At 51.2% G+C, this 27,990-nt stretch overlaps 1 protein-coding gene across 7 annotated transcripts in view; it reads right to left on the minus strand.

Annotated features, from left to right (window-relative positions):
- The window catches only part of B3GNTL1 (UDP-GlcNAc:betaGal beta-1,3-N-acetylglucosaminyltransferase like 1), a 119,254-nt gene that overhangs the window by 22,167 nt on the left and 69,097 nt on the right, over positions 1–27,990 (minus strand). For 5 of the 7 annotated variants that reach the window (XR_009517132.1, XR_009517131.1, XM_059998743.1 and 2 more), the window contains 2 exons: positions 13,034–13,129; positions 344–468 (listed from right to left, as the gene is read on the minus strand). Coding sequence is in view for 5 of the 7 variants with exons in the window: in XM_059998743.1 (XP_059854726.1) it covers positions 344–468; positions 13,034–13,129 (221 nt within the window). In the remaining 2 variants the exon portion in view is untranslated. Of the gene's footprint in view, positions 1–343; positions 469–13,033; positions 13,130–20,924; positions 22,984–27,990 lie in introns of those variants that run through there. The other 2 variants (XM_059998746.1, XM_059998747.1) reach the window with 2 other exon arrangements.

A 27,990-nucleotide genomic window follows, 5' to 3' on the forward strand; every position in this document is an offset into this window, starting at 1 on the left:
CCCTTGGTGGGCGGAGAAGGAAGAGGGTGCCCCCAGCCCGCCTGTAATCACGTTAGCGGGGGGCTGGGCTCACACTGAGAATCCCGTCAACTCAAAGCAAGTGAGAACAAAACCCCAAGAGAACAACTACACGTGAATCCTACCTCACTTCAAAAAAGTGAGAACAGACATTTGGCCTTGATCCTGGGGAAATGCTGGTCCGTGGACCTAGGACAACGTCCCTCCCGGGAGGCCGCAGGCCCCGTGCCAGCCACGCTCCCAGGTTTCCTGCCTTGCGACCTGACTGGGTCACCTGTGTCTGCCCCACTGACCCCGCCCGGTCTGGCCCCCTGGACTTGCGTACTCGAGGATGGAGTGTGTGGCCGCGCCGGGGTGGTAACGGTAGAGAAGCAGGCTCTGGTCCACGCGGACGAGCCCGCCGCCCTTCCTCAGGTGTTCGTGGAAGAACAGCAAGTCCTCGGGGACACCCTGCGGGATGAAAGAAACGTGTCTCCACTCACGACAGAGCCTCATTCTGGCGACGGGAGACGCGGATCCGTCCGGCACCCCATGCCATGCTTGAGCCTGGCATGACCCGTGAGGCCTCAGCGGGAAAACAACACGTCCAGCTCCCCCACCTTGTGGCCGGCACTGGGCAAGCGTGACCACAAGAGGCGTCTTCAGGACAAGAAGGTGCCCGAGGGGTGGACCCAAGCCCCAGTGTCACCCTCACTCACAGCCTCAAACTTGACCCCTGGCCCGCGCTGCTGGCCCGCTGACCTGCCCCCTCCCTGTTGACGAGCTTGCTGCTCCGAGGGTCTGCAGCGTCCCGCTGGGTGTTCCCGTCCTGTGAGAACGCAGGCCTCCCGCCCCCTCCTGGAGAAGCGCAGACCAGGGCTGGCCGTTGGGGTCACAGCCACCCTGCTGGTCAGTCTGGGGGATCTCAGTCCTGGTGGGGACACCAAGTTGGCTCCCCTCACTTTTTTAAATTCAAGGTGAAAACCAAGTGAGCAGGGGTTCTGGACAGGAGGTCACCCAGGGTGTGTCTGGTGAGCAGAACCCAGCAATGGCTGGGGACACTGCCAGGACCCCTGCTCCAGGCAGAGGCTGGTTTCCTGACAGCCCAGAGGCTGCTGCTCTCCGGCCCCAGCCTGTCCTCCTCTGCCGGTTCCCCAGCCCGAGCTCGGTTTCACTGACCCAATGCCAGCACCACAGCCGGGCCCACTGCTTCCAGTAAAGCCACGGCTGTCCCCCAGCTCGTCCACCCCGAGAGGAAGGCGGCACAGCTGGCCTCTGAGGTCTCGATGTCCTGATGGAGCCTGGTGGCCGTCATCCTCGGGGGGAGATGGGACCCCTGGCCCCTCTTGGCCAGCTTCTTGGCCCGAGCGTATCCCCTGACTGGGCCCTGTGCACCTGGCCTCTGGGGTCTGTGATGAACTGATGCTCTTTGTCTGTGGCCGCCCAGGCGCGAGGTCCGCTGCCTCCTGGCTCGGGCCTGAGCGCCATCCCTGGAAGCAGCCCACTCAGCTCTCACTCCTGAGCTGCCACACTGGGCACCAGCCTGCCCGCCTCCGTCCCTGAACAAAGCCACCGCTGCCCAGGGAATCGCCGCCTGGGGTCCCTGACACACCGCAAGGCCGTCAGGGCAACGCGATGGAAGCCAGCCGAGTAGGAAATCGGCGCAGTCTCGTTAGCGATGCAGAAACACGCGAACCACTTCACTTGCAGCGTCGGGCGGTTCAATCAATCAGTGACTCGATGGACTACTGTGTGGTGACTGAAGTGTTTTCACAAAGACCACAACGACATGAAAAGATTTATAACAAAATGTTAAGTTAAAAATCAAGTTTCAAAATTGTGTTTGCAGCTTGGCTAAAAGTGGTCCACAGTAAAAAGAAGACAGAAGGACCCCACACAAAAGTTCACAGCAGATGTGTGGTGATGGGTTCACGGGTCATTTGCATAGTTTTTCCTTTTTCTAATTTTCTGCATTTTCAGAGTCATCTTTCAAGAGCACATTGTGAACTCATATCAGGAAGATGGCGGAAGACTAAGACGCGGAGATCACCTTCCTCCCCACAGATACACCAGAAATACATCTACACGTGGAACAACTCCTACAGAACATCTACTGAAGGCTGGCAGAAGACCTCAGACCTCCCAAAAGGCAAGAAACTCCCCAAGTACCTGGGTAGGGCAAAAGAAAAAAAAAGAAAAAACAGAGACAAAAGAATAGGGACGGCACCTGCACCAGTGGGAGGGAGCTGTGAAGGAGGGAAAGTTTCCACACACTAGGAAGCCCCTTCGCGGGCGGAGACTGCGGGAGGCGGAGGGGAGCTTCGAAGCCGCGGAGGAGAGCACAGCAACGGGTGCGGAGGGCAAAGCGGGGAGATTCCCGCACAGAGGATCGGTGCCTACCGGCACTCACCAGCCCGAGAGGCTTGTCTGCTCACCCACCGGGGCGGGCGGGGCTGCGAGCTGAGGCTCTGAGGCTCGGGTTTCGGTTTCGGACGGAGCGCAGGGAGAGGACTGGGGTTGGCAGACGGAGCGCAGGAAGAGGACTGGGGTTGGCGGCTTGAACATAGCCTGAAGGGGTTAGTGCACCACAGCTAGCCGGGAGGGAGTCCGGGGAAAAGTCTGCACCTGCCGAAGAGGCAAGAGACTTTTTCTTCCCTCTTTGTTTCCTGGTGCGTGAGGAGAGGGGTTTAAGAACGCTGCTTAAAGGAACTCCAGAGACGGGCGCGAGCCGCGGCTAAAAGCGCGAACCCCAGAGACGGGCGCGAGCCGCGGCTAAAAGCGCGGACCCCAGAGACGGGCGCGAGCCGCGGCTAAAAGCGCGGACCCCAGAGACGGGCGCGAGCCGCGGCTAAAAGCGCGGACCCCAGAGACGGGCGCGAGCCGCGGCTAAAAGCGCGGACCCCAGAGACGGGCGCGAGCCGCGGCTAAAAGCGCGGACCCCAGAGACAGGCGGGAGACGCTAAGGCCGCTGCTGCCGCCACCAGGAAGCCTGTGTGCGAGCACAGGTCACTCTCCACACCCCTCTTCCGCGGAGCCTGTGCAGCCCGCCACTGCCAGGTTCCCGGGATCCAGGGACAACTTCCCCGGGAGAACGCACGGCGGGCCTCAGGCTGGTGCAAAGTCACACCGGCCTTTGCCGCCGCAGGCCCGCCCCGCACTCCGTGCCCCTCCCTCCCCGCCGGCCTGAGTGCGCCAGAGCCCCCGAATCAGCGGCTCCTTTAACCCCGTCCTGTCTGAGCAAAAAACAGACGCCCTCTAGCGACCTACACGCAGAGGCAGGGCCAAATCCAAAGCTGAGCCCCTGTGAGCTGTGAGAACAAAGAAGAGAAAGGGAAATCTCTCCCAGCAGCCTCAGAAGCAGCGGATTAAAGCTCCACAATCAACTTGATATACCCTGCATCTGTAGAATACCTGAACAGACAACCAATCATCCCAAATTAAGGAAGTGGACTTTAGGAGCAAGATCTATGATTTTTTCCCCTTTTCCTCTTTTTGTGAATGTGTATGCTTCTGTGTGAAATCTTGTCTGTATAGTCTGCTTCAACTATTTGTCCTAGGGTTCTATCCGTCCATGGTTTTTTTAAAAAATTTTTTCTTAATAATTTTAATTTTAATAACATTATTATACTTTACCTTCATTCTTTCTTTCTTTCCTTCCTTCCTTCCCTCCTTTAGACAACGAATCATCCCAAATTGAGGAGGTGGTCTCTGACAGCAAGATTTATGATTTTTCCCCCTTTACCTCTTTTAGTGAGGGTGTATGTGTATGCTTCTGTGTAAGATTTTGTCTGTATAGCTTTGCTTCCAACATTTGTCCTAAGGTTCTATCCGTCCCTTTTTTTTTTCTAAATAAGAATTTTTTAATTCAATAACTTTATTATACTTTATTTTATTTTTACTGTATCTTCTTTCTTTCTGTCTTTTTTCCTTCTTTCCCTTCCTTCCTCCCTCCCTCCCTTTCTTTCCTTCTTGCCTTCTTTCCTTCTTTGCTTCTTTCTTTCTTTCTTTCTTTCTTTCTTTCTTTCTTTCTTCCTTCCTTCCTTCCCTCCATTCCTTCTTTCTTTCCTCATACTTCTACTAATTCCCTCTACTTTTTCTCCCTTTTATTCTGAGCCATGTCGATGAAAGGCTCTTGGTGCTCCAGCCAGGAGTCAGGGCTCTGTCTCTGAGGTAGGAGAGCCAACTTCAGGACACTGGTCAACAAGAGACCTCCCAGCTCCACATAATATCAAACGGCGAAAATCTCCCAGAGACCTCCATCTTAACACCAGCACCCAGCTTCACTCAACGACCAGCAAGCCACAGTGCTGGGCAACCTATGCCAAACAACTAGCAAAACAGGAACACAACCCCACCCATTAGCAGAGAGGCTGCCTAAAATCATAATAAGGCCACAGACACCCCAAAACACACCACCAGACGTAAACCTGCCCACTAGAGAGACAAGATCCAGCCTCATCCACCACAACACAGGCACTAGTCCCCTCCACCAGGAAGCCTACACAACCCACTGAACCAACCTTAGCCACTGGAGACAGACATCAAAAACAGCGGGAACTATGAACCTGCAGTCTGCAAAAAGGAGACTCCAAACACAGTAAGATAAGCAAAATGAGAAGACAGAAAAACACACAGCAGATAAAGGAGCAAGATAAAAATGCACCAGACCTAACAAATGAAGAGGAAATAGGCAGTCTACCTGAAAAAGAATTCAGAATAATGATAGTAAGGATGATCCGAAATCTTGGAAATAGAATGGACAAAATGCAAGAAACAGTTAACAAGGACCTAGAAGAAATAAAGATGAAACAAGCAACGATGAACAACACAATAAATGAAATGAAAAGTACTCTAGATGGGATCAACAGCAGAATAACTGAGGCAGAAGAACGGATAAGTGACCTGGAAGATAAAATAGTGGAAATAACTACTGCAGAGCAGAATAAAGAAAAAAGAATGAAAAGAACTGAGGACAGTCTCAGAGACCTCTGGGACAACATTAAACGCACCAACCATTCGAATTATAGGGGTTCCAGAAGAAGAAGAGAAAAAGAAAGGGACTGAGAAAATATTTGAAGAGATTATAGTTGAAAACTTCCCTAATATGGGAAAGGAAATAGTTAATCAAGTCCAGGAAGCACAGAGAGTCCCATACAGGATAAATACAAGGAGAAATATGCCAAGACACATATTAATCAAACTGTCAAAAATTAAATACAAAGAAAGCATATTAAAAGCAGCAAGGAAAAAACAACAAATAACACATAAGGGAATCCCCATAAGGTTAACAGCTGATCTCTCAGCAGAAACCCTACAAGCCAGAAGGGAGTGGCAGGACATACTGAAAGTGATGAAGGAGAAAAACCTGCAGCCAAAACTACTCTACCCAGCAAGGATCTCATTCAGATTTGATGGAGAAATTAAAACCTTTACAGACAAGCAAAAGCTGAGAGAGTTCAGCACCACCAAACCAGCTTTACAACAAATGCTCAAGGATCTTCTCTAGGCAAGAAACACAAGAGAAGGAAAAGACCTATAATAATGAACCCAAAACAATTTAGAAAATGGGAATAGGAACATACATATCGATAATTACCTTAAATGTAAATGGACTAAATGCTCCCACCAAAAGACACAGATTAGCTGAATGGATACAAAAACAAGACCCTTATATATGCTGTCTACAAGAGACCCACTTCAGACCTAGAGACACATACAGACTGAAAGTAAGGGGATGGAAAAAGATATTCCATGCAAATGGAAACCAAAAGAAAGCTGGAGTAGCAATTCTCATATCAGACAAAATAGACTTTAAAATAAGGACTATTAAAAGAGACAAAGAAGGACACTATATAATGATCAAGGGATCGATCCAAGAAGAAGATATAACAATTGTAAATATTTAGGCACCCAACATAGGAGCACCTCAATACATAAGGCAAATACTAACAGCCATAAAAGGGGAAATCGACAGTAACACATTCATAGTAGGGGACTTAAACACCCCACTTTCACCCATGGACAGATCATCCAAAATGAAAATAAATAAGGAAACACAAGCTTTAAATGATACATTAAACAAGATGGACTTAATTGATATTTATAGGACACTCCATCCAAAAACAACAGAATACACATTTTTCTCAAGTGCTCATGGAACATTCTCCAGGATAGATCATATCTTGGGTCACAAATCAAGCCTTGCTAAATTTAAGAAAATTGAAATTGTATCAAGTATCTTTTCTGACCACAACGCCATGAGACTAGATATCAATTACAGGAAAAGATCTGTAAAAAATACAAACACATGGAGGCTAAACAATACACTACTTAATAATGAAGTGATCACTGAAGAAATCAAAGAGGAAATAAAAAAATACCTAGAAACAAATGACAATGGAGACACAACGACCCAAAACCTATGGGATGCAGCAAAAGCAGTTCTAAGGGGGAAGTTTATAGCAATACAAGCCCACCTTAAGAAGCAGGAAACATCTCGAATAAATAACCTAACCTTGCACCTCAAGCAATTAGAGAAAGAAGAACAAAAAAAACCCCAAAGCTAGCAGAAGGAAAGAAATCATAAAAATCAGATCAGAAATAAATGAAAAAGAAATGAAGGAACAATAGTAAAGATCAATAAAACTAAAAGCTGGTTCTTTGAGAAGATAAACAAAATAGATAAACCACTAGCCAGACTCATCAAGAAAAAAAGGGAGAAGACTCAAATCAATAGAATTAGAAATGAAAAAGGAGAGGTAACAACTGACACTGAAGAAATAAAAAAGATCATGAGAGATTACTACAAGCAACTCTATGCCAATAAAATGGACAACCTGGAAGAAATGGACAAATTCTTAGAAATGCACAACCTGCCAAGACTGAATCAGGAAGAAATAGAAAATATGAACAGACCAATCACAAGCACTGAAATTGAAACTGTGATTAAAAATCTTCCAACAAACAAAAGCCCAGGACCAGATGGCTTCACAGGCGAATTCTATCAAACATTTAGAGAAGAGCTAACACCTATCCTTCTCAAACTCTTCCAAAATAATAGCAGAGGGAGGAACACTCCCAAATTCCTTCTATGAGGCCACCATCACCTTGATACCAAAACCAGACAAGGATGTCACAAAGAAAGAAAACTACAGGCCAATATCACTGATGAACATAGATGCAAAAATCCTCAACAAAATACTAGCAAACAGAATCCAACAGCACATTAAAAGGATCATACACCATGATCAAGTGGGGTTTATTCCAGGGATGCAAGGATTCTTCAATATACGCAAATCAATCAATGTGATACACCATATTAACAAATTGAAGGAGAAAAACCATATGATCATCTCAATAGATGCAGAGAAAGCTTTTGACAAAATTCAACACCCATTTATGATAAAAACCCTGCAGAAAGTAGGCATAGAGGGAACTTTCCTCAACATAATAAAGGCCATATATGACAAGCCCACAGCAAACATCATCCTCAATGGTGAAAAACTGAAAGCATTTCCACTAAGATCAGGAACAAGACAAGGTTGCCCACTCTCACCACTCTTATTCAACATAGTTTTGGAAGTTTTAGCCACAGCAATCAGAGAAGAAAAAGAAATAAAAGGAATCCAAATCGGAAAAGAAGAAGTAAAGCTGTCACTGTTTGCAGATGACATGATCCTATACATAGAGAATCCTAAAGATGCTACCAGAAAACTACTAGAGCTAATCAATGAATTTGGTAAAGTGGCAGGATACAAAATTAATGCACAGAAATCTCTGGCATTCCTACATACTAATGATTAAAAATCTGAAAGTGAAATCAAGAAAACACTCTCATTTACCACTGCAACAAAAAGAATAAAATATCTAGGAATAAACCTACCTAAGGAGACAAAAGACCTGTATGCAGAAAATTATAAGACACTGATGAAAGAAATTAAAGATGACACAAATAGATGGAGAGATATACCATGTTCTTGGATTGGAAGAATCAACATTGTGAAAATGACTCTACTACCCAAAGCAATCTATAGATTCAATGCAATCCCTATCAAACTACCACTGGCATTTTTCACAGAACTAGAACAAAAAATTTCGCAATTTGTATGGAAACACAAAAGACCCCGAATAGCCAAAGCAATCTTGAGAACGAAAAAAGGAACTGGAGGAATCAGGCTCCCTGACTTCAGACTATACTACAAAGCTACAGTAATCAAGACAGTATGGTACTGGCACAAAAACAGAAAGATAGATCAATGGAACAGGATAGAAAGCCCAGAGATAAACCCACGCACATATGGACACCTTATCTTTGATAAAGGTGGCAGGAATGTACAGTGGAGAAAGGACAGCCTCTTCAATAAGTGGTGCTGGGAAAACTGGACAGGTACATGTAAAAGTATGAGATTAGATCACTCCCTAACACCATACACAAAAATAAGCTCAAAATGGACTAAAGACCTAAATGTAAGGCCAGAAACTATCAAACTCTTAGAGGAAAACATAGGCAGAACACTCTATGACATAAATCACAGCAAGATCCTTTCTGACCCACCTCCTAGAGTAATGGAAATAAAAACAAAAATAAACAAATGGGACCTAATGAAACTTCAAAGCTTTTGCACAGCAAAGGAAACCATAAACAAGACCAAAAGACAACCCTCAGAATGGGAGAAAATATTTGCAAATGAAGCAACCGACAAAGGATTAATCTCCAAAATTTACAAGCAGCTCATGCAGCTCAATAACAAAAAAACAAACAACCCAATCCAAAAATGGGCAGAAGACCTAAATAGACATTTCTCCAAAGAAGATATACAGACTGCCAACAAACACATGAAAGAATGCTCAACATCATTAATCATTAGAGAAATGCAAATCAAAACTACAATGAGATATCATCTCACACCAGTCAGAATGGCCATCATCAAAAAATCTAGAAACAATAAATGCTGGAGAGGGTGGGGAGAAAAGGGAACACTCTTGCACTGCTGGTGGGAATGTGAATTGGTTCAGCCACTATGGAGAACAGTATGGAGGTTCCTTAAAAAACTACAAATAGAACTACCATATGACCCAGCAATCCCACTACTGGGCATATACCCTGAGAAAACCAAAATTCAAAAAGAGTCATGTACCAAAATGTTCATTGCAGCTCTATTTACAATAGCCCGGAGATGGAAACAACCTAAGTGCCCATCATCGGATGAATGGATAAAGAAGATGTGGCACATATCTACAATGGAATATTACTCAGCCATAAAAAGAAACGAAATTGAGCTATTTGTAATGAGGTGGATAGACCTAGAGTCTGTCATACAGAGTGAAGTAAGTCAGAAAGAAAAAGACAAATACCGTATGCTAACACATATATATGGAATTTAAGAAAAAAAAATGTCATGAAGAACCTAGGGGTAAGGCAGGAATAAAGACACAGACCTACTAGAGAATGGACTTGAGGTTATGAGGAGGGGGAAGGGTGAGCTGTGACAGGGTGAGAGAGAGTCATGGACATATACACACTAACAAACGTAGTAAGGTAGATAGCTAGTGGGAAGCAGCCGCATGGCACAGGGATATCGGCTCGGTGCTTTGTGACAGCCTGGAGGGGTGGGATAGGGAGGGTGGCAGGGAGGGAGAGGCAAGACATATGGGAACATATGTATATGTATAACTGATTCACTTTGTTATAAAGCAGAAACTAACACACCATTGTAAAGCAATTATACCCCAATAAAGATGTTAAAAAAGAAAAAAAGAGCACATTGTGACTCTGCGCTTTATAGATTTAGGAAGGAGAAAATGTCCTCTCTTCTCATGACCAAGAGGACCTCAACCCCAGAGTTCCCTTATTTCTGGCAAAGAGACAAGTGAGAATTTAGCCAGAGGAGGTGCCTGGGACGTGGCTGGAGGGCACCCCCCACCCCCGATTCACAAGAGCCTGGGCACCGCTGACCGATCGCAAACAGCGACAGAGGCCGCGATGGGATGCAGAGGTGACGTCAAGGAAGATGGGGTGCTGAGCCCCGGTCCCCCGTGGAGATGGGGGCCTGGGCAGACCTGGGGGATCAGCCGGAGCCCTGGGGCCTCTGGGGTGTGAGAACGCGGTTGGATGGGTAGGCGCCCTCAGAGATGTGGTGAAAGGGGATTAGGACCCTGTGGGACAAAAGGAAACAAAGAAGGAGAGACACACCCTCCTCCCCTCCCTGCCCTCAACACCCGCTGCACTTCCCTGGGGTGGCAGAGGGGGCGACCCTGAGGTAGGAATCCCATGAACTGCAGCTATACAAAGCCCGTGTGAGAAGAAACAGAAAACAGACACTTCCGTGGACAGAAATTCACCCCAAATAACAACAACAACAAAAACCATGAAGGAGAACTCTGGTTCCACACATCGGAATCAGGTCCGCATTAAGACCAATCCCAGTGAAACCATGAGTCTTTAACAAGGGAGGAATTCTCAGAGCCTCCAGGAAAAGGTCAAGCACCTTACAAAGCCGAGCGAATCGAAGGAGCGTCAGGCAAAGCAAGGCAACAGGGAGCTGTGCTGTCAAGACATGCAAGCGAAGGTGTGACTCAGGGTTTTCTGTCCAGCCCGTACCTCCTTCACATGTCCAGAGCCACAGTCTGAATGGGCAGGAACTCAAGGAACGCCGAGGCCCGGACAGCCTGACATGCGAGGCTGAGTTCAGGGACACAGACGGGCAGCTGGGGACTCAGCACGCAGGGTTGCCTTCTGACGAGAGCAGAAATCACGCAACCAAACAGGAGGAGAAAGGAAAGAGGGAACAGATGATCTACTGGCTGCTGTTGAGGCAACAGGTGGGGGTCAGAATACCTTCAAGAACCGAAAAACAAAAAGCCAACCAGGAAAGGTTTAAGCAGAGCACTTGGGACCAAGGGCGTTTAAAGAGAGAGAAATACAAAGATGACAAAATACAGACCTTCTTCGATACCAAGAGAGGTTTTCAATGCACCAGAGAAGGTGCTAACTTCTGGCTCTGGGTGGCTGAGTGGCCAACCTCTACGGCATCTGTGAGCCCCATGCCCAGAGTGGGAAGCCCCGGGGCGGGGAGATAAAACCCACAAAACAGGGGTGGAAGCCCCAGCCTTGCTGCTCTGACATCCTCAGGATAGAATCTGGGACGAGCACAAGTGGGAGTGAGAGGAAATCCCAGAACGCTGAGACCCAGGATGGGAGAAAATACCCACAAGCAAGTATCTGACCAAGAACACCAACAACTCAACAATAAGAAGACACTCCGCTTAAAACTGGGCAAAAGATCTGGACGCTTCATAAAATAACATACAAGTAGCCAATCGGTGCATGAAAAATTGCTCAACATCATAAGTCATCTCAGAAATGAAAATTAAAATACAACAAGAAACTACAGAACTGCAATCAGAATGGCTAAAATGCAGAGCCTGGGGTACACCCTCTGGAGAGGGGGAGACAGCTCGTAACTCACACAGCGACTCCGAGCCTGGGGATCTTTCCAACAGATGCAAAAGCACTTCTGCAAAGTGTCTGCTGTGCTGGGTGGCGACCCCCTCCAGGCCGTTCCCCCTCCAAGACTTTTTCACCCAGGCCAGACCGGCCCTCAGAAGAGCCCTGTTCTGAACCAACAAACACCATTTTTGTCACTTTCCTTTTTGTTTAAGGGCCTGAAACCGTTGCCTCCTGGGGACATCCAGACCCCTCAGCTGGATGCTGTCCTGCGCCGGATGGCGCCCTCCTCCAAATCTCCGACTCCCCTCCCCCACCTTGCCTCTGCGAGTGCATTTTCCCAATTTAAAACCTGTGCACCTTGCAGGTTCCAGCTCGTGGCCGCTGTGTCCACGACCACTCAGCCACCCTCACCCCCGAGTCTCGCCACCATCCTGCTCTGCGTCCTTTAGCACCTCGACTGTCCCGGCTGCTTCAGTTCCCTGCCCTTCTCTCCATGGGCAAGAACTGCAGCCTCTTGGGCCTGGAGAATCAGCTGAGGACCAGTCCCCAAACCTAAGTCCAGCCCTCAGGGCACTATGCTCCCCTCGAGCCCCTGGTTTGTAAACCTGAGACCAGCACTACTCCTGGAGGGCACGTCTGGGCGACCATGAGGGACCGTCCGGCCAGGGTCCAGTGCAGGGGGCAGTGGGGGAGCCAGCCTCTCCCTCTAAAATGAGACTGTGTGCGTGACGGGCAGGGGAGTGGGCAGAGGAATGCCGGGTAGGAGCAAGGAGGGGGTTGGCTCCAAGCGGCCCCTGTGCAGTCAGTGAAGGTCCCCCCGAAGTGGAGAGGACATTCAGAGCAGGCAGGACCGTGGCCAAGGTTCTGGGGCAGACGGTGAGCCTGGGCCTGAGTTACCCCCACCTTCCAGCCTGATGGGCCTTAACATGCCTGGCCCACCCCTTCCACCACGAGGACCAGAACTCATGATCTCAAAGCCAATTTAAGGGCGGGGGGGGTTAAGGGAAAATAAACTAACCCTCAGGTTTACCTTCTGATCGGTGTCGGAGTGCTCACTCTTAAGACCGTCGGGGTGGGAGGGGAGCAGGTCAGCGTCGCGTCCCCATTTCTAGGCCGGAGCCCGGAGACCAGCGTGGGCCCCGCTCTGCAGGTGAGGCCCCTCAGGTAGGCGAGGGTGCAGACGAAGGAGCCAGGCCAGCTTGGACCCGAACACCCCAGGGCCACCGGCCACGGGAGAACTGGGGAGCTCTTCCCCCGCTGCCGTCCAGGGGTGGCAGGATGACACTGCCCACCTCCTGCGCTTTCCCACAAACAGCTCTTAAAGCAGGATGAGGCAACCAGGGCCGGGCAGGTGTGAGCCAGGAGCAGACGCCCGGCGCCCACAGCCTTCACACAGAAATCCCCTGCTTCCCGCACAACACAGGCCGAGCGGTGCCCCGGCTGCACCCTGGGAAGCTCAGCACGCCCGGCCCGGAAGCAGGAAGCGCTGCAAAGGCCCTGACGGGGGACGGCGGCCCAGCCCGGCCCCGCCCAGCCCAGCACGGCCCAGCCCAGCCCAGAGGAGGAATCCACGGGACACGCACTTACCCGCCCGCCCTCGTCAAATGGGCCCACGTGGGAGAACCAGGCTCGGGAGCAGAACCAGGTGGGCATGATCACGGTGGGGCCATTGGAGGTAAACACCTGGAAGCAATTAGTATGGACACAATTAACAGAGAAAAACAGCTCATCACACAACCCACAGGTTATTTCCCACAAAGTCACTCAGAAGGTGACAAGCAAATGTGCACATCCCTTCCCTGTCGGTACAAAGGTTCAAGGGGCTTTAGAGCCAGGTCAGTGGTGTCCAGCTCCCAAGGCTGACAGATGGGCTCAAAGTCCCCCACCAGGTCCTGTTCTGCGGCTGATGAACCACCCAGGTTCTCGGGGGGGCGTGCTCTAATCACTGCTGGAGCCAGTTAACGAAAACAAGCATCTAAGATGAAGAGAGATGACAAGGCATTGCACGAAAACAAGCATCTAAGATGAAGAGGGATGACAAGGCATTGCATGCCCACTATGTGGGGCCTTCCTCACCATGTCCAGCACCATTGGTGGACAGCTGGGCTCGGGGGCTCTGCAGTCTTACTTTATTTCTACTATGTTATAAAATCTGCACTTGCACCATTGACTCTGTGAGAACCTGGCGGACGTTCGGTCCGTCCTGGACCCGAATCACTGACAGTGAGAGGCTGTGAGCGCACTGTGGGGACAGGGAGCCAGAGGCCGGAAGCTGAGCTGGAACAGAGCAGGATGGACAGACCCACGTCCCTCTGTGCCTGGGACGTTTCTTCTGTATTTGGACGTGGCCTGTGAACGTCCAGCAGCAAACGGTCACTCAGGACAGGTCGCCCCTCGCATGCAGCCCACACCCGCCAAGCTCGCTCAGCCCTGAGCAAGCATCTCTTCAGCACTTTTGCTTCAAGACGATTCCACCACCACCTCACGCGGCACCCCAAGTGGCTTCTGCGTCTGAGCCACAGGTGTGACCTGAGCCTGAGTTTTGCCGTGAGCGAATGCAACCTCAATCACACAGGTCACTGGGCTTCTTTTAAAGCTGGGGAACATTAATGAGGGTGAGGTCCAAACATTTATCACCATTTTACACAAAAACAAAGCCGGGTTGTAGTGGTTACACAAATATGCACACGTGCTAAAACTCACAAAGCTGTATACCAAAAAGGAAAACAGCTCGTTTTACTTTAATTTTTCTTAAATTTTTTTTTTTTTTTTTTTTTTGCAGTACGCGGGCCTCTCACTGTTGTGGCCTCTCCCGTTGCAGAGCACAGGCTCCGGACGCGCAGGCTCAGGGGCCATGGCTCACGGGCCCAGCCGCTCCGCGGCATGTGGGATCTTCCCGGATCGGGGCATGAACCCGCGTCCCCTGCATCGGCAGGCGGACCCTCAACCACTGCGCCACCAGGGAAGCCCCAAACATTTTTTATTTAAATGGTTTTTCCAGGCTTAATGATGCCTCGGAGGGGACATCTGTGTAAAAAAAATCAGAGGCACACACATTCCTTACCACATAGATACGCACAGACACACACAGAGACACACACAGAGACACACAGACACACACACACAGAGCAGCCGGCCACCTCTCCAGGCCGTCACACTGTCCAACGTGAAGACTGACCAGAGGAGACAGGGCTGCCAAGGGGATACCAGCTTTGCAGCTGCCTCTGTGCACTGGGGCCTCCAGACAAGTGAGCCCCAAAGGGCCCCCAGAAGTCCCCGCCTCTCGAGTTCTCTGCTCACTCTGGAGCCTCACTGACCACAAATGTGGGGAAACACATTTGTGGAATTTTCTCTCTGCCGACACAGGAAAGAAATGAGGCTGGAGTGGTGACGAGGACGTTGGTGATTGACGTGGGCGCTGCTCGAAGGCACAATGGGGTCCCTCACACCCCTCCGTGAGGTTAGGAAGTGGAGCAGCTACCTACATACGGGTTCCGAGTTTTTTGTTGGTTTCTTTTGCGGTACGCGGGCCTCTCATTGTTGTGGCCTCTCCCGTTGCGAAGCACAGGCTCCGGACGCGCAGGCTCAGCGGCCATGGCTCACGGGCCTATCCGCTCCGCGGCATGTGGGATCTTCCCGGACCGGGGCACGAACCTGCGTCCCCTGCATCGGCAGGCGGACTCTCAACCACTGCACCACCAGGGAAGCCCACGGGTTCCGAGTTTTAAATGTGGTTTCCAGCAAGACAAAACTTGTGAGGGTCTTAACAACCCTTCTAGAAATTTGCCAGGCATCAGTTCTAGTCACCGTTTAAACTGAGTTATGTGCACGTGAACGAATCCCATGTTTTAACCTGGTGTGTGAAGTGTAGCATGTAGGGGTCCCAGCGGGCAGTGAGTCCCTTGGCCGCCCTCTGTACACAGGTGCCGCTGTCTGTCCCCTCGAGGCTGCCACTGGGTCCCCCTTCCTCATCCTGTGGCAGAGCAGGGGGCCCAGGTTCTGTCCAGACTGGCCACCGACCAGCTGGCCGGGGGACGCCGTGGAGCCCTCGGGAGAAAGTGGCCTAGGCTTAATGAGCGTATCCCGCCTCTAAAATCCCAGCGACTCATTACAAGAAATCTTGACCAAAACTGTCTTAGAAGAAAACCAACCTTTCTTCCACGAATGGCGCGTTTGGGTCACTCACTGCACTCACATCACATGTCCAAGTGGCCAGGGCAGACCTCCTGTCCCCCACATGTGAAACATGGCCAGGCCCCAGAGCGTCAGGCAGGTCAGCAGGACTCCAGGGCCAGTTCCCTGGCTTGGTCACGATTCTGCCTCCACTGCCCCACGGGCTCAGGCCAGTCCAGCCAGCCCACTGGGGGGCCGAGGGCGGCTCCTGGCTTCTCTGGGGTTTGCCCTGCCAGCAGCCACTACCCCTAGCCTGGGCCACAGAAGTTCTGCCAACAGCTAGAGACCAGAACACAGGGCTCTCTCCCTTGACACTTGGGGGGCATGAAGGATCTGGGCACCAGGCTCCCTTTCCTCCCCTCGGCTGCACTGCCCGCTCTGACGTCTGGGTCAGGGTCCAAGGCAGGGAGGGAGAAGCACAGCAGCCCCCAGGAGGGAAGGGGTTCCCAGGGAGCTCCAAACACCCTGCCTCTCTTGGCCCCAGGCTCCGGGCACAGAGCCTTCAACCCCGACAAGCCCCTTGCACAGGCACACGCGCACACACACAGACACACACCCCACTCCCACTGCCCTGGGCAGGCGGCCCCGAGGGCTAGCCCACCACCCGCGAGAGGGATGTGCTGGAATTGAAGACCCCGGGTACCTAAGTCGGCTCACTTCCACTCTGATCAGGGGCACCGGGCAGGGGATGCCCACACCCTCCTCAGCCCAGCACACGAGCTCCCACACCCAGTGGCGCTGCAGCCTCAGAGGGCGGGGGCGGCTCGGGCAAGGACCCCGGAGGAGGGCTGAGGTCCCCACGCGGGGCTGGCTACAGCCACCCCCACCCCCACCCCCACCTGCGAGCACGGGCGCTGCGTCTGGCCGCGTTGGCTTCGTCACGTGACCACCATGTGCTCCTACTACCCACTGATTCTAACACACTCTCAGTCCCCAGGCCTCCGAGCCGAATGTTTGATTAACACACACGGGCTCGGCTCACCTGTGAGGCTTCATTCTGCCAGCGCTGCTGAGATGGACACCGCGGATGGCAGCTCACGTCACAGCTCAGGGTCCGGTCTGGTGGGGCCTCTTCCTAGCCTGCAGGCGGCCTTCTCCCCATGTCCCCACGTGGCAGCAAGAGCTCCAACGTCTGTGCTACTCAGCTCATCATGGGGCCCCACCCTCACGGCCTCAGCTGACCCTAGTGACTCTCAAAGGCCCCACCTCCCAATCCCATCATATTGCGGGGTTGGCTTCGAAACAGGAATGGGGGACACAGACACTCAGTGACCTGCAGCTTTGCTCTGCCCTGACCCCCAGTGTTAGGTGATCCAGAGCCCTGCTCCATGGACCCTCCCACCCAGGAGCCCATCAGCACTGACCACTCATTCCTAATTGCCCCCAAGCTCCAGACCACAGACCTGGCTGCCCACTGACGTCTCCTCTTGGTTGTGTAAAGGGCGACTCAAACGACTTTCTTACAGCTTTGTTGACTATGATTGACATGCAATACACGGTACATATTTAAAGTCTGATGAACGTGACCAGCATACAAACCCCCTCCCCAGCTTCCTCATGCCCCTGTCTGTCCCCCTTGGTGAGCTCCCTGTCTCCCTCCCCAGGCAGTTGCTGATCTGCTTTTTTTTTTTTTTTTGGCTCAGTGCCTTGTGGGATCTTAGTTCCCCAACCAAGGATCGAACCCAGGCCCTTGGCAGTGAGAGTGCGGAGTCCTAACCACTGGACCACCAAGAAATTCCCTGATTTGCTTTCTATCACAAATAAGTTAGCTTGCATTTTCCAGAATTTCACATAAGTAGAGTCACGCAGTAGTGCTCTTTTCTGGTTTCTCGCACTCAGTACCACCTGTTCGCTCAGAACTACAGCTGTTTTTCCATTCGCCTATTAGTGAACACAGGCTGCTCCCAGTTTGTGTTGTGGGTATATCTGTGTGTAAGCCTCTGGGTGGAGAGGCTTCCATTTCTCTCAGGTAAACACCCAGGAGGGAGTGGCTGGACGATAAGGCAGTTGTACGGTGAGCTTTCAAAAACAATTGCTGAATTGTTTTCCACAGTGGTTGGATCACCTGCATTCGCACCAGCGGTGTGTGAGCTCCCATTGGAGCTCCACATCCTCGCAAACACTTGGGATGGCCAGCCTTTATCTTCTAGACGTGCTAATAGGTGTGCTGTGGTATCTCGTGGTGGACTTAACATTTTTCTAATGGTTAATGATGCTGAACTAATTTACCATCCATATACCTTATTTGATGAAGCATCTATTCAAATCATTGGCCCCTTTTTTTATTGGGATGTTTGTTTTCTTATCACTGAGTCTTGAGAGTCCTACAGAGGTCTGGGCACAAGTCCTTTATCAGATATTATTTGTAAATATTTTCTCCCATTCCCCTGGCCTGTCTTTTCATTTTCTTAACAATGTCTTTCGGGACCTCCCTGGTGGTGCAGTGGTTAAGAATCTGCCTGCCAACACAGGGGACACGGGTTCGAGCCCTGGTCCGGGAAGATCCCACATGCCGTGGAGCAACTAAGCCCGTGTGCCACAACTACTGAGCCTGTGCTCTAGAGCCCACGAGCCACAACTACTGAGCCCACATGCCACAACTACTGAAGCCTGTGCACCTAGAGCCCGTGTTCCGCAACAAGAGAAGCCACCGCAATGAGAAGCCCACGCATTGCAACAAAGAGTAGCCCCTGCTCTCCACAACTAGAGAAAGCTCGCGCGCAGCAGCGAAGACCCAATACAGCCAAAAATAAATAATTAATTAAAGAACAAAACAAAACAAAAAAATGTCTTTCAAAGAAGTTTGTAAATTTTTTTTGATAGGTAAGAACTGAATTTATTTAGAGAGAAACACACTCCACAGACAGACTGTGGGCCATCTCAGAAGGTGAGAAAGGCACCAGGGTGTGGGGTTGTCAGTTTTTATAGGGGTGGGTAATTTCATAGGCTAATGAGTGGGAGGAGTATTCCAGCTATTTTGGGAAGGGGTGGGGATTTCCAGGAATTGGGCCACCGCCCACTTTTTGATCCTTTTGGTCAGTCTTGGAACTGTCATGACGCCTGTGGTGTGTCATTTAGCTGGCTGATGTGTTACAGTGAGCGTATACTGAGGTTCAAGGTCTAGTGGAAGTCAACTTGTCTGCCAATTTGGACCCATGTGGTTCTAATCCGTTTATGTCATGTCCTCGGGCTACGTCATTCTTTCAAAGGTTGTGCTCTGCCCCCTTCCCTCCTGTTTCATTCCCCCCTCAGAGATTTTACTCCCATATTCTTTATGGAAAGCAGAAGGGTGATGGTAAGGAGTTTGTAACGTTGATGAAGTCCAATTTATCCATTTTTTTCTTATGAATTGTGATTTTGGTATCTTATCTGAGAACTTTCTTGCCTAACCCAAGGTTGCAAAGATATTTTTCTGTTTTCTTCTAGAAGTTTTATAGTTTTAAGTTCTACATTTAGTTCTAGGGTCCATTTTGAGTTAACTTTCATATATGGTGTGAGGTTTTAAAGTCCCATTTTATCCATGTTTTTCATCTGTTCAAGGATTATGCTCTTTCTCCAGTGAACTGCATTTGCACTTTTATAAAAAAAACCAGTTGTCTGTGTACCCACGGGTCAATTCTGGACTCTAGTCTGTTCCTTTGATCTGTTTGTCTGTCTTTATGCCAACACATACTGTCTGGATTAGCCTTGAAGTCAGGCAGTGCTGGTCCTCTAGCTTTGTTCTTTTTCAGGTGAACTTTGGCTATTCTAAAGCCTTTGTATTTCCAACAAATTTTAGAATGAGTTTGTCAATTTCTGTTAAAAAAAAACCCTGCTGTGATATCGACGGGGACCACGATGAACATACAGATCAATCTGGGGAGGATGGACATCTCAACACTGAGTCCTCTAACCCATGAGCACCGTGTATCTCCCATTCACTTAGGTCTTATTTAATTTCTTGCAGTAATTGTACTAGTTTTCTGTGGTTGCTGTCACAAACTACCACAAACTGAGTGACTTAAAACAATAGTAGTTTATTTTCGTACAGTCTGGAGGGCAGAAGTTCTAAATGAGTCTCGCAGTGTGAGACTGGGGTGTCAGCAGGGCCTCCTCCATTCAGAGGCAGGGGCACCATTGTTCCTCACCTGGTCCAGCTTCTGGAGGCTGCCAGCATCCCTCGCCCTCCCTGGTTCACAGTCCCTCTCCTGTCTTCACAGCCAGCAGCTTGGTGCCTCCTCGTCTTTCTGGGTCAAATCTCCTTTGCCCCCTCTTATAAGGACACTTATGACGGCATTTACGCCCCACCTGGGTAACCCAGGACAATCTCCCTGTCTCAAAGTCCTCAATCACATCTGCAAAGACCCTTTTTCCATTTAAGGTAACATTTCCAGTGCGCCCACCGCCCCCCGCAAATGTTTGCAAACGTTTTTGGTGGTTACACCTGGGTGGGGTGGGGTGGGGGGATGGGAGGAATACTCCTGGTATCTAGTTAGGAAGGGAAATGAAATTTTAACTGTGATGAAACACACTACACCCTCAAAACGCTACGATTAAAAAGACTGACAACACCAAGTGAGAATCGTACACACTGCAGGAGGGGCGGTGAGACAGAACCACTTTGCAAAGCAGCTGAGCAGATGCTTAGACCCTCCGCACAACCAGCCACGCCCCTCCTGGGCACACGCCACACAAAACCTGCCCGCGAATGTTCCAAGCAGCTTTTTGCGCAATAGACAAACAAACAGACAAACCCAAACGTTCATCAACAACGCGTGGCCGGACACTGAGGTGCAGCCGCAATGGACGCGCCCCAGCAAATAGATAAGCTGCGGAGATGCACGCAACTCAGGTGAACGTCAGGGAAGAGCAGCCACCACAACTTCATTCGTGTGGAATCCTAAAAACGTGAATTCTAATCACTGGCAACAGAGATCAGGTCGGTGGTGCCTGTGACTGAGGTGCAAAGATACAAACTTTAAAAATCTTCAGCAAAATCTTTGCTGCCACCAAGGAAGCTGCCAGCACGAGTGTCCTGAAGTCATCAGTGCAGTTCTGAGACGCGTGACTCCCAGCATCCCAGCATCTGGGTGCTTGCGGGGCGGCGGGGGGGCGTCCTGGAGGGTCCAGGAAACCAGGCCTATTGCCGACAAATGCCACAGAAGGGCCCCTGAGGCCCTCTGCACCCAGCATTTTCTAGCAAATACAAAACATCAGTCCCAAGAAACGTGCTCCATAACTTCCCCTGTCAGAAAAAAGCGGATTTCACACTGTTATTTGGAAACCATTACAAAGCAAAACTGAGCTTCCTGTTTTCAATGCTTACTTGCCAAAACCCCAGATGTGTTTTCTGGCGAGTGACTCTGCAGCTGCACACCTGATTTCCAGCTGTTTCCCCCGGTTGTGGGACTGACCAGAGAAAACAGACCCAGTCCCCAGGCACACAGGCGCATGAAATGAGGCTGTGAGTGTAAAATGCACATCAGATTTTGAAGACTTACGAAAAAAAGAATGTCAAATATCTCGTTGATATTTTCCTAATGATCACGTTGAAAGGATAATAGTTTGTATATACTAGATTAAATAAAATATTATTATAATTAAATGCATCTGCTTTTTTTACCTTTTTAGTGTTAACTATTAAAATTTTTTTAAATTATATTTTGGCTTGCATTTGTGGCTCATGTCATATTTCTTTCTTTCTTTTTTTTAATTCAAGTATAGTTGATCCACAATGTTGTGTCAATTTCTGCTGTATCACATCATATTTCTAAGTATCTGTCCCCAAACAATTCAATCTGTTCTTTGGTGGTACAGACCCATGAAGCAGGAGGAAATGCACAGAAATGGCAAAGGCTAGTTCAGACAACGCGCGGCTCTGGCGAGAAGGAAGGAGTTTAGTCAGAGAAGAGCCAGGCCTTCACCAGAACTGGCTGAGGGTCGGGCCTTGGGTGGCTGTGGACTCTGTGAGCACAAGCCCGCCCCCCTGCGCTGCTTACTGCTTTGTCAGGACCTCCGATACTTGGAAATTAAAACAACGTACTTCTAAATTTCCATGGGTCGAAGAGAAAAAAACCCAAGAAACTCAGAAAAGATTTTAGGCCAAAAAGAAAGGAACAACACATCAAAATCGTGGAATGCAGCCAGAACAATATTTAGAGAAAATTTTACAGTTTGAAAAATGCTTATATTAGAAAAGAAGGTCTCAAACCAATGATCTAAGCTTCCACCTTAAGAGAGGAAAAGAGCAAAGTAAACAGAAGAAAGGACATAATAGATACAAGAGCAGAAATCCATGAAATAGAAAATGAACAATCAAGAATAACCAAAAGCTTATTCTTCAAAAAAAAAAAAACCCCAATAATATCGACAAATCTCTAACTTACATATGATCAAAATAAAAGATAAAAGACACAAATGATCAGTATGAGGAATAAAAGAACCTAAGTCACTATAAAACCTACAGACATTAATAGCATAGTAAAGGAACATTATTAAGTTTATGCCAGTAAATTCAATGACCAGATAAAATGGACAAATTCTCAGCTGCTCCAGCCAAGCAGACCAGGTGCCTGATCTGGGGGGAAAGGCACCACAGATACCCCCAGCCCTGGTCCCCAGCCCACCACAAGCCCAAGAGACTCACCTGCCCACTTAATCCACAAACCGTTACCCGTGACAAGTTGTTCTAAGCAGTAAGTTTGGAGTCGCTGGTTAAGCAGCAGTACATAAGTAGAACCAACGTAAGTGTGTGTTGGGTGGCCTAAGTGGTGGAAATACCATGACCAGAAGGTAAAAGAAGTTAGAAGTGCCACAGGCAGCCCTGCCCCGTCCAGGGCTGGTGTGGAGGGAGGGGAGGAAGAGGGTCACCCCCAGAGCTGGGTAGTGGGGCATAGCACTCAGGGCCGGAGTCCTCTGTAGCTGCCATTGGGCACCCCCTACGTCCCCAGAAAGGACACGGGGCTGGAGGTGCCTAGGGCCCCACGAACCCCACATCCAGAACGAGAACTCCCGCGGAGCAGCTGTCAGCCGAGCAGCAAAGGTTTGGGCCTGTTTCCTCCAGTTTTGTGGCTGAACCATCATAGCGGCCGGACCTGGAGAGCCCTCCACGGGTCAGGCGTGTTGTTTGTGGGCTGCACGCTGGCCCCAAAGGGACAGTCCCTGAGGCCCAGAGCAGACCTCCCCCGTCCTGCCAGCTCTGGCGCCCGCGTGCACATCGGTCACTTTGCTGTGTTCTCCGTAGCGTCTCTCCCCACAAGGAGGGGCCTGTGCACTTTCTCATCTGACCTTCAGACTGAACCCAGGGAAACATCCACGTCCTGGAAACATATTCCACTTTCAGTTCCAGCGTTGGGCCGATGGAAGGAATCATTCGAAGTTCCAGAGAGATTTGCCAGCAGCCCTTTCAGAAGAGACACCAAGGCTTCCAGCATATGAATATTCAACAGCTGTTGAGGACGCTTCCGGGAAGTGTTCTCACGTGTGGTTCGTTCAAGGAACCCAAGTGTCAGGCCTACACAGACGCACCCTTGGTAAAATAAATGTTTGTTACGAGACAGCACGCTGGCCTGCAGTGGTCCTCCATCCCATAGGCCCTGGCAGGAAAGGCCCCAGAAGGGCACTCAGGCTGTCTGAATCACTGAACTTTCTGGAAGTATTGCAGGACAGAGGATCATGGGCTTGGGCACCCCTTTACTCACAAGCCATCACACAAGAACTGGTTACACATGGCCCAGGGAAGCAGTCAGATTCATCAACCCTTCTCGCCCACGCTTATGCATCATCATTTTATTTCACTGAGTCGTTCCAGCACCAGGAACCAGGCCCACCTGCTCTTTCTGAATCTAAGGAGGAAATGGACGGAGGGTAGATTTAATGCTTTAATACGATACTCTTCTCTGGAAAAAAAAGATGACTGCCAGGGTTTGGAATCTTGCTCCCAAATGAACTGAATAACACACATTAATAATATTTCAGATAGACCTTAAAATCCCAAATCCTAATCAGAGAGAACAGGAAGAGAAGGCCCACGTCCATTCCCGGATATGTGGTCAGTGTGTCCCCCAAGGACTAAAGCACTAAAAAGTAACTTACTAAGTGGGATTAAGAAAGAAAACACTACAGCCTACAACGGGCAGGCTACAGCATTGGGCACAATTTTAAAAATACTTTGGGGACTTCCTTGGTGGCGCAGTGGTTAAGACTCTGCACTCTCAATGCAGGGGGCCCGGGTTCAATCCCTGGTCAGGGAACTAGATCCCACACGCATGCCGCAACTAAGAGTTCACATGTCACAACTAAGGAGTCAGTGAGCCGCAACTAAGGAGCTGGCGAGCCACAATTAAAGAGCCCATGAGCCACAACTAAGGAGCCCGCCTGCCGCAACTAAGACCTGGTGCAACCAAATAAAGAAAAAAAGAAAAAGAAAACAAAATAAAATATTTTGAGTAGAAAATCAATACTGACGACATAAAAGTCAAGTCTGAGAACGAAATGCAGAACACTCAGGCTCCCCGCTAAAATGAGAGAGAAACCAAGGGTTTACAGCAGGTTTAGAAGCAGCTTCATGTCCCGAGAACCGCACATGGTGCCGTGTTGACCACGACACCCCACGTGTCCTCACACCTCTCTGTGCTCTGTGGCCTCTCGGCCTCATGATATCCCCCCAAGGGGTGGGAGCTCTGCCAGCCCGCCTCCTGCATGGATGACACAGAGCACATGCGTGCCACCCACACAGGCAATGCAGGACAGGGACGCCTTGGCCAAGAGCTCCACGTGGGCAGTTCTGCCCACAGGACGCTGGGCTGCAGGGCCAGCATTTTAGTTCACATGCATCCACACTCATCCCACGTGGATGGAGCCCGATTTACATTTGGTAAATGTAAAATCCTGGTTCCAGAAACATCTGCTGAGCCACTTACGACGTTGACGCAGCCGGTGGTGGAGGAAAGGTTTTGGCGGCTTGACTGGTTTTCACTGGCAGGTGAGGGTCTGACCTGGCGACCTACAGGCACACACTGCCCAGGCCAGCTGCTGACCTGCCCAGGTGGTGGGACCTGAGGGGGTGCACGCAGCTGGTTCCAGCTGCTGCAGAACAACCCCTTCATTTTGCTCCCAACTTGGGGGTGGATTTGGGATGGGCAGCACCCATGTGGCTCCCTTGCCTGCTGAGCGGGCAGTGCTGGCCCTGAGAACCACCTCTCAGATCTCCTGGGGCCTAGTGCTGCCGTCTAGGCCCAGCGGTCCAGCCCACGTCTGGGCCAGGAGGCGCCTCTGGCCCCGGGCCCATCCCGTCTTCGCGCCGGAAGCTCCAAGTCACCACACGAGGCGGCTGGTGTGCCCAGCACCACCCGAACTCCTGGCTGTTTGCACTTCCATGGCTGGGTGGGGCGTGTCTGTCCTGTTTTCCCCTCTAACCACAGTGCCCAGCGGTGTCCCGCTCGCCACAGGGCTCAGCGAGTGTCCAGTGGGTGATCGGGTGAGAGCCAGAGAGTGGGACCCACTTGAGAGAATCAGGCCTGTGTATGTGCTCTGCTCACATGCGTGCAGGTACACATGGCCGCAAGCGTCCACCGTGATGCGAAAGCAGCGGGTGGACACTCTGTGAGGGGCTGACTGCACCAAGAGAGCCCCGAGTGCCCGGGCAGAGGTGGACGCAGCGTCCTGGGCAGGATGCACACACTTGTTTCAACTGAAGTCCCCAGGTAGGGGCAGCCCGGTGACTGTCAGTTGTGCCTCGCCATCCCACCCTTGGCTCCGCAGGCCCTTGGCCCCCAGAGACCACGTGACGAGGTCACGAGGAGTCGGAGGTCCCACAGACCTCTCTAGATCAGACTCAGCTGTGGGATGCTAGAGGTCAGAGGTCAGAGCATCGCACACTGACCCACCCGTAGGGGTGGGAGGCCTGGGAGAGTCTCTGGGCCAGCCAGAGGGGTGGGGTCCACAGGGGGACGTGGCCTGCACCAAGGCCGTGAAAAGGCCCTAAATTTGGGGACGACGGGCAGCAGCTGAGTAAGAGGGCAGCAGCCAGGACCCCCCGGCACCGCTGCCCGTGTGTATGAGAGGCAGGCGGGGCCCGGCGAGGGGACGGCAGCGCTGCCACACCTCCTGCCTCTCCCAGCTCTGCCTGTAGGGGCCCCACTTGTGCCGGCCGGGCCCTTAGCGGGAGGATGCCGAGGGACGTGGGCCATGGGGCAGCAGCAGGCCTCCGCCGCCCTGCAGACCACGGGCTGTCGCCACCCTACACCGGCACCGCCAGGAGGTTCTGCGCTGCCCTGACGGCCGCCCCTCCTCGGCCTGACGGCTCACGTGTCAACCGCATTCTTGGGTGGACTTGACGTGGGCACAACCCAGCCCCTCTTTAACTTGGCAGACGCCAGGGATCCCACGGCAGCAGTAGGCACACTGAGCCAGGTGGAGCCCGACTCCCAGCCTCCTTGTAACGGGTGCCAAGGGCACTGCTCTCCCTGAAGCCGGCTCAGCGCTTAGCGCCCCCGGGGCCCAGCTGGCTGCCAGCCACCCAACACTGAGTCAGTGATAACGATAAAAAGACAATGTCAGGAAAAGCCCTCCTGTCATTATTTGAGGAAATTATTAAACTAACTCCAGGGAAAAATTATCCTTTTCATTACATTAAGCTGCACCCACCCTTGGGGAGCTGGGAGCCCCTCCTCTAGAAATGCCAGGGTTACACCATGTCCCTGGGGGCGGCAAAGCTGGCGAACCTCTGATGTGGGGGAACAGAAGAGCCATCCCTCCAGCTGGGTGTGTGGGTCATGGTCCAGCATCCCCGTGAAGCCGCCTGCGGCTGGCCTTGGGCTGGCTCCTTCCCTGCCCTGTCTGCTTCCCCCACCTCCTTCCGGTCTTGAGCTCTGCTTTGGGGAACCCAACCCAAGTCACCCCTGTGTGTTACAGGCAGGAGAGGATGGGTGGGGGCACAGGGGGCTTAGCAATGACCAGGACCGGTGGAGGGAGGCTAGAGAGACATGTCTGTTCCAGGGGTGCTGCTGGCGGAGGTGGGGCACCCACACCCTGGGCGCTGGGGCCGCAGAGGATGGTGGGTGTCAAAGATGGTGACTTTGCCCTGGATATGGTGAGCTTGAGGGGGAGGTCACTCCCAGCAGGGACCTGGACAGTGGGCTCCACCCCAAGTCCTGGGCAATCTCCTTAACTTCCCCCGCTGTTTCCTCGTGACAGTACTGACCTCAGGGGGGTCGGGGCTGCACCGTCAATAGGTGTGAGGCACCTGGAATAGTCACGGGCTCATGCTCCTTGATGGGCATGACCCGGACACCCCCAACCACGGGATCGAGGTGGGCAGTCCCACGGCCCCCATCTGCCCTCTCCGACGGTCCACACCCACCCTCTGCTCACCTCCCACCGTCCTCAGAACAAGAAGTGCCCAGGCTGGGGCCGCCGCCCCCGCCCGCACCACCTCACCCCACGTCTGGGTTTCATCCCTTTGGGGCAGCTGTGGCCCCTCCTCCCAACCTTTAGGAGCAGTTGGGCTGCGTGGTTACAAACAGGCCACATTCTGCTGCCCTCTCTGCAGTCCTGGTGGTCCTGCCCCGGGGCCTCCCGTCTGTCCTCCAACCACACTACACGCTTTTGGGAGAAGAGAAGGGAGAGGGTGATGGGCTGCGTCAGGACCCCTCCTCTGGGACCCCTCCTCTAGGACTTGTTGTTGCATAAGGATCTTCTTGGCTCTGTGCTTTGATCTCCAAATTCCCTCTTCAACCTCCCTTTGGGGGCGGGGGAGGAGGGTGGGGGAAGGAGGCAGGTTTTTTCTGAATGTGCAACAAAGCCTCCCTGGGAGCCAGCTTTGCAGGGCAGTCCCCCCCGCAGTGACATGGAGATTTCCTTAAAACCCAATTTACACAGAATCATTTCAGATTATACATAATTGCTGAGAGCAGAACACCTATAATTTTTCGGAGCTGCTCCTTCCCAGACATTTGTTAAAGCTTCATACTTTCTCGGTCTTACTGACTCCCCACCTCACCCCACCTCCCACCCCAATCCTATTTGAACAAGACAGAACAGTTTCCAAAGCATTTCGTAATGTTTCTCGCACTCTACAAAGAACAAAGAGAGGGGCCTCCGTCCCCACCCGCCACTCCCAGGGCACCTCTCGGCCTTCATGCCTCTCACTGAGCTTCGCTGGGGCCGCAAACCCTGAGGGGCTCTCTGTTTCTCAGGCTGCACTTGCCGTTCCTCACTCTCACCTCTTTCCCATGAACTGGCGTCTCCTCCAGTAAACATCTCACCCTGAATGATCCTTAACCACATCTGGGGACATTTTGGCTCCAATCACAGTTCCAACAGAAAGGGCCCCAGACCTCCTCACCCTGGCCTGGCTGTGCCCTTGGTCCTGCTGAAGGTCATCTGACTCA

Source organism: Delphinus delphis, chromosome 19 (assembly GCF_949987515.2).
Source record: "Delphinus delphis chromosome 19, mDelDel1.2, whole genome shotgun sequence".
Classification (NCBI taxonomy): Eukaryota; Metazoa; Chordata; class Mammalia; order Artiodactyla; family Delphinidae; genus Delphinus; species Delphinus delphis.